At 46.1% G+C, this 7,357-nt stretch overlaps 1 protein-coding gene across 1 annotated transcript in view; it reads right to left on the bottom strand.

The window, feature by feature from the left end:
* LOC103801183 (histone deacetylase 4-like) overlaps positions 1 to 7,357 on the bottom strand; it is a gene marked incomplete at both ends in the record, with an annotated part of 31,664 nt that overhangs the window by 3,588 nt on the left and 20,719 nt on the right. Inside the window, one exon of the mRNA XM_009073588.1 lies at positions 5,074 to 5,288. Within this exon, the coding sequence (XP_009071836.1) occupies positions 5,074 to 5,288 (215 nt within the window). The remainder of the gene's footprint in view (positions 1 to 5,073; positions 5,289 to 7,357) is intronic.

The following is a 7,357-nucleotide window of genomic DNA, read 5'->3' as shown; positions in this document are numbered from 1 at the left end:
GCAGGAAATGCTGATGCAAGACTTAGCCTTGGTGGAACTCCAGCAGCTTTAGAGAGCACTTGAAAAACCTGAATATACTTAAGTCCATGGGACCCTGATGGGTTACACTCACAGGTGATGGGACAAGAGGCCATGGGCACAAATTAAAAGCCATGAAATTCCTTCTGAACACAAGAAAATGTGTCTTTTGCTGTGAGGGTGGTTAAACACTCGAACAGATTTCCTATAGAGATTCTGAAGTCTCCATCCTTGGGGATATTCAAAAGCCAATTGCATGTGGTCTTGGGCAACCTGCTTGAGCAGGGACATTGGACTCCATGGTCTCATGAGGTCCCTGCCAAGGATTCAGTGACCAAAACCTCCCAAGGGTTTTTCTGAGGTACCTCATGTACCTCATCCCCAGTTTCAGTCCTTGTACTACATATTGAATAACCAACCCACATTAAGCTAAAGGTTCTTCCATCAATTTTCTTTGGGCTTTCTTAGGTTTGATGAACATAATCCATTTTAAAGATAATTAAATCATCACAAACAATCTGCTACTCGTTCCTTTTCCTGCTTGGACTGAAGGCCCCAAGTTCTGAACTTAATACCTTCTGAACTTCTGAACTACACAAGGTAATTCCTGGGAAAATAACTTACAATTTGTCATATGAAACGAGAATGAGCAGTAAAATTCCCTAAAAATTTTAAATTATTCCCACTCCTTAAAAATGTAAGAAGTAAATGAAAAACACCATGAAGGTTGAAAGGTCAAGTGGTCAATGACAAGGACATCTTGAATACTTCATTTGCTCTCTGGATGCAAAGGGAATCTCCTGGACCGTCACTAGTTAACCCCGCTGCAACTCGGCTCTTAAAGGACAATGTTGCAGAGAGGACTTTGTTAGGATCACATTCCATGTCATTCCTGAGTATCTGCATCCCAGGCCCATTAGAACTCCCTAAAAATCTTCTATTTCTGCAATTTCATGAACGTATGTTTGTGCAATTTAAATTTGAAGGTAATAAAAGTGCAAGGGAATGAATATGAAGGGAGCACTGAGAATGCTTATGAATGTATCAGAAACAGTAAACACAATGCACCATAAATAACACCTTAATTAGCTCCTTGGCTTCCTCTGCAATGATGTTCTCTATTTTCACATTCAGAGGTCTCTGGCTGTCACATACTGCCACCATAACCCACTGCTAAGGACATGGAATCTCCAGCCTTGGGCAGATAACTACATCTCTACACCATAAACGAAACCCCAAACATAGCCATATCAGGTCATAAATACAAGGGAAACCAAAGTGTTCATCATTTTGTTGTGGAATGCTCCATAAGGAGAGCAAAAAGCTGCATTTCTTTGCTAGTAGAATTTCAGCTGGCATTTAATTTGTCTGCTAGGCATGGTAAATAGAATCATAGACTCATTAAGGTTGGAAAGAAAGGCAATTTGGCTGGTCAGAAAGCCAATTCTATCCTGGGCTGCATCAAAAGGAGTGTGGGCAGCAGGTCAAAAGAGGTGATTCTCCCCCTCTACTCTGCTCTTGTGGGACCCCACCTGGAATACTGCACACAGTTCTGGTGTCCTCAGCATAAGAAGGACATGGAACTGTTGGAGCAAGTCCAGGGGAGGCCACAAAGTTGCTAAGAGGACTGGAGCATCTCCCCTGTGAGGACAGGCTGAGGGAGCTGGGGCTGTTCAGCCTGGAGAAGAGAAGACTGTGTGGAGAACTCACAGCAACTTCTCAATATCTGAAGGGCCTACAAAGGAACTGGAGAGGGACTCTGTGTTAGGAGCTGCAGTGACAGGACAAGGGGTAACGGGCTCAAACTGAAGGAGGGAAAGTCTAGGTTGGATGTTAGGAAAAACGTTTTTTCCTGTGAGGGTGGTAAGACACTGGCACAGGTTGCCCAGGGAGGCTGTGGGTGCCCTGACCCTGGCAGTGTTCAAGGCCAGGCTGATTGAGGCATTGAGCAACCTGATCTAGTGAGGAGGTGTCCCTGCCCAGGGCAGGGGGTTGGAATTAGATGATCTGTAAGGTCCATTCCAACCCCTAAATTCTATGATTCTACAATCCCCGTTCAGGGAGTTGGAGAGGGTGATAAGGTCTCCCCTGAGCCTCCTCTTCTCCAGGCTAAACACCCTCAGCTCCCTCAGCCTCTCCTCATAGAACTTGTGCTCGAGTCCCTTCACCAGCCTCGTTGCTCTTCTCTGGACCCGCTCCAGCACCTCAATATCCCTCCTGAATTGAGGGGCCCAGAACTGAGCCTACCCCAGGGAGCACAGGTTTCCTCCAGCCACCCCAAGGAGCCTTGTCCCTCCTTCCCTGTCCTCATTTGTTCAATTTCAAGTCACTGCTCTGAAGCCTGAGACACGAAGGCTTCACAGCCAAATCCCCATGATGATTGTTCTGACTATCTTTACGTAAAACAGCATGCTTTCCATTAGTTGCCCTCTTTAAAAGGAGGCTGAAATCTCCTAAAAAATTTCATCTGCTCTAGACATCTAACAGGGAATGCTTCAGGCCCAAATCTCGAAGTTAGGAAAAAATCACATGGAATTGGGAAAAGCCTTGTATTATTTAGGGGAAATCTGTACCTCAAAACCATTTAACAGACATTGCTATTGGTTCTGTTCATAATTAAATAATCTCTTCTTTTATTTTTAGTTGTGCCCTTAACTCTCCTACACACGAGGGTCTTAAAATATCCCTGCATCTGGGAAAAGTCTTTTTCCATGTCAGCACTTGGATGCTATCCCACAGGATAAATTTGCCACACACATCCACTGCTAGCACCAAAATGATTTTAACTCATTCCTTCTATAAATCAAGAACAGAGAAACCACCCCTGTGCACTCTGTTTAATTAAACCCCCTCCCCCACTGCCTCTGCTATGGATGTGATAGATCCCAGCTCTAACAAAGTTGGAATTCAGAGAGTTCCAGTCACACATGCACTCCAGCTCCCGGGAGGTCCAAAAGAAAGTCTGAATGAGTTCAGCAGCAACGTCACGGTGAAAGCTTTGGAAAAGCCTTACAAACCCTCAAACAAACAAACCCTCGAGCTGACACTCCTGAACAAAGAAATCCAATCTAGTGCCCCACAGCCCATGACCCTGGTCATGAGAAGTGTTTGGAGGGGGTAAGGGAACTTCTACAGCAGCAGCAGCTCCCCACAGCTGCGGCCAGGGCTGGCACCCGTGGCGCGTGGTGGCAGCGCTCCAGAAGTACATGATTGACGTCAGTAACTTGTGTAATCATCCTGCCTTAGCTTCAGTCTATAAACAACATTTTGGGGGGTTGTGTGGTGGGTTTCTTGTGGTTTCTTTTATGTTTTAAGCCAGCTCTTGGTAGTTGAATTTTCTCATAGGACTGGAACGGGGAAAATATTCGAAGGAACCCCCACCATCAATTAAATTGCAGCAATCTGAACAGTCCCTCTGCCATCAACTTATCCTTCTGAGCTTCAGACCTGCTACTGGAATTGTTGGTTTCTTAAGGAATGCCACCACTGGAACTCCTTGAAAAAAGTCTTTAGAAAGCCTCAAAAGACTACAAATTAAAGAATCCCAGAATGGTTTGGGTTGGAAGAGGCAAATGCAAATGGGAGTTTGTTAGAGCTGAGTGTCTTGACATGTATCTCATGACTCCATATCAATTATTTGCTTTTGATATGTCTGTGAGGAAGAAAAAGCATGAGAAACCTCTGCTTAAAAGGGAAGAGCTTGGGAAGCTGGGGGATGGAAACACAGAATATTTCTTATTAAGCTCCTGCAAATTATAAGGGGGATGTGCCTTTAAAGGATCATGGAATCCCAGGATGGTTTGGGTTGGGAGGGACCTTAAAGTTCATCTCATTCCAACCTGCTTCCATGGGTGCTCTAAGCCCCATCCAACCTGGCCTTGAACGTTTCCATGGATGGCAGTCAGAATCAAACATCACACCGAACATGACTGATTTCCCTCTTCCCAACGGCCTTTTTACATGGCAAAGAACACACTGTGCCTTTGAAATCCTGGGAGAATCCCTCTACTGGGGTAAGCCAGCACAGCTCCATCCCCACCACTTGTGATCAGACCTCTCACAGTGAAAGGTGAGTTTTACTGCCCTAGAGGCTAAACCTTTGTCTGTTTCAACACTTAGTCAATGCTATTTTGAAACATCTTTGAACATCTCAAAGCAACTTTGTTTCAGCTCCCTTGTAATACTGGATGATTTTGGTTACAGAGTAACTGCAAAACCAGTGCACCCCTGAAGGGTGATCTGCACAGCTCACCTGATCAGATCTGGGTAGCAAACAGAGCAGTTGCTTTCCTCAAAGTAATTATTGAATCACACCTAATTCATCTTGAAAACAACCTCTGCAGGATGCACAGCAATGCAGTCCTCATTTCCAGAAGAAGAAATGTACACTGTAATGCTTTACAGAGGGCTAGAGTTAAAGAGAATCAGGACTGGAGATGGGGACAACTTTGCCCTTTCCAAAGGTAATTCAAGTAGAAGATCACAGAATGGCTTTGGTTTGAAAGGACCTTAAAGATCATCCTGTTCTGCCCCCTGCCATGGGCAGGGACACCTTCCACTAGACCAGGCTGCTCCAAGCCCCATCCAACCTGGCCTTGAACACTCTCAGGGATGGGGCAGGCACAGCTTCGCTGGGCAACCTGTGCCAGTGCCTCACCACCCTCACAGGGAACAATTCCTTCCCAATATCCCATCTAACCCTGCCTTTTGTCAGTGGGAAGCCATTCTCCCCTGTCCTGTTCCTCCATCCCTTGTCCAAAGTCCCCCTCCAGCTCTCCTGGAGCCCCTTTAGGCACTGGAAGAGGCTCTAAGGTCTCCCTGGAGCCTTCTATTCTCCAGGCTGAACTCAGCCTTTCGGTAAATGCTTCAATAAATCTGAACAACTTCACTTGCAAATATTTTTTTGGAGTTGTCATTCCTAGAAGAGATCCAAGGATGAGAGTGTCTGGGGCTGGAGGTAGAGCCCACACATATAATCACACTAGAGACACTGAAAACGTGTGGCTAACGCTGGTATTGATGGTACATGAGGGGCATTAAAAGAATCATGCCTACCTTGTTGATGTGCAGTTGCTGTTGCTGGAATTGCTGTTTGTGTTTCTCCAAGAACTGCTGGTGCTGCTGCTGGATCACTAACTGCTGGAGGGCCTGGGCGTTCTGGGGAAGGGGAGCAGACTGTGTGCGCCCCAGTGGGCGATGCTGCCGGAGCTTGTGGATTGAAGGGGAGACCCGCTCTCCACCAACTAGAGGCTGTGCGTGGAGGGGCAGTCCTGAAAGATACCAGTCTGAAGATAATATGAAGGAAAAAACAGCAGAGAAGAAAAAAAAGGAAGAAGAAAGGAAGGGAGAAAACAACTGTTGAGTAACGCTGATGGTGACAACAGGACATAACGTCAAACCCAGCCACCTCGCCTGTTATCGCTGGAGCATCCTTAGAAGAGAGCAGATAAAATTTATTACCACTGCATGGAGTAATGCTTTGCTTGCTTTGGAATTCCTTATTCACTTGGTTACTCAGAGACCATACAGAAACATCTCACTTCTTAAAATCAGCAATGTCTTACAGACTCTTCCATTGCTCTGTGGACAACACCAGTGAAGATCACAGCAGCTTGGAGAAGTTTAAATCTTACAGCTTGCCTTGGTATAGCAAGCAATCCCAGGTCCAATTCCAAGCAAGCCCCAAGCCAAACTCGCACCCAACAGCATCCAGCAGTTATCCTTTACAGAGGCTCCCTGAATACAATGAAGGATGATGGTTAAGTAGGGCATGGCTGCCTTTGGCTCCATCTTATGCTCTACCCCACCCCATGGAAATGACTAGGGATGAAAACTTCCATGTGCTAATCCCCTGACCCTGATTTGAGGAATATGGGAGCTGTTGGGCTTCATGATTTCTACCAGAAGAAGGTAAGTTAGAGGCCAAGATGACAAATAGCTGGAACTGCTTCCCTCACTGTTCTGTGCATACATGGCATTGTCCTAATGCAAAGGAAAGGTTATTTTGGGATAACTGGAGTTACTCATACGCCCTTGGCAATTTGGGTGTCACTGATGACTCCCATGTGAAATACCCATCCCAGCTCCAGGAAGGGCATGTCTTTAGGAAGTGTCTTCTTAGCGGTTCTTGGGGTGAGCCAGTTCTTGCTCTGCTTCCGGAAAACACACCTTACCATTCTTCTTAGAAAGCTGGGACATGAGCTACGCCCAACAGAAGGCCCAACCCAAGGGTGGAGTTGCTGAGGATACACATTTACTTTTGCTCATTGCACCCTGGGCAGAAAGACATCACTGGTGGGAGCTGCTGCCTCTGGAACGTGGGCAAAGCTACACTCACTCCTGGGAAAGCAGCACACTGCTTCAGGTTTTGGTTGAGGACAGAGAGAAGCTGCCTAGAGGTCTCAATGCTGCAGATTAGGAACACCTTGACATTCGTGTCCCAGGACATGACCTCCTTTTCCCAGAACTGCTCTACGTGGAAGGGTGACTCATTTAAAAGCCTCTCTTCTTGGGGGAAGATTTAAGGAGTTTCTCCCATTCTTTGCTTTTCTGAAAAGAGTCTGTAAAGTGGTATTTAATTTTATAAATGGATGTCTCTGTGTGTGTACTGTCCGTGACAAACGTCACTGTGCGTGTCCATGCACATGGCTGATAATGAATATACAGATAATTGGGAAAGACAGCACTGCTCCTCCTGCCAGGAGGTCAAATCAGACAGCAGAAGAAGGGATCCTATAATGCTTGCACAGGATATTTTGGGAGACTACCTTCCTCCAAGTGAATGACCAAGGTCTTCCTGGGAAAGCTTTCCAGTGACATGCCTTGTTCATAGAATTCTGGACTGGTTTGGGTTGGAAGGGACCTTAAAGTTCATCTATTTCCAGCTCCCTGCCATGAGCAGGGACACCTTCTACTTGACCAAGTTGCTCAAAGCCCAGTCTAACCTGGCCTTGAACATGTTCCATCAGGAATTTGGAACATGAGGACATACAAGCCAACATGAAGGATATCAGCCAGAGTAACCTGTCCCAAGAGGAACGGCAGAACTAAGGAACTGTCCACCTTCCAGCACAGAGAGAGCATGCCATCACAGCTGGATCATTTTTCAGCTGTCAGAAGACTATCTCCAGAGCTGAAGGCTATCAGCAGAATCATAAGAAACCCCACTTGGCTTCCAAGGAACGTCCTAGTACTAACTGCAGTTTGGCAGCCAGGCCACTCAGGGCTTTGGAGACCACGTGTGAGCTCAATGTTTTTGAGCTGCTGCAGCTGGAACCTGTGTTTCTTCTTGTTGCTCTATTACATTGTGACTCTTTCTCACAAGTGTTACTTTATAACA

This window comes from Acanthisitta chloris, unplaced genomic scaffold (genome assembly GCF_000695815.1).
Source record: "Acanthisitta chloris isolate BGI_N310 unplaced genomic scaffold, ASM69581v1 scaffold19414, whole genome shotgun sequence".
Taxonomy (NCBI): Eukaryota; Metazoa; Chordata; class Aves; order Passeriformes; family Acanthisittidae; genus Acanthisitta; species Acanthisitta chloris.
Note: the sequence above shows the minus strand (reverse complement) of the source record. Positions and strands in the feature narration are given on the sequence as shown.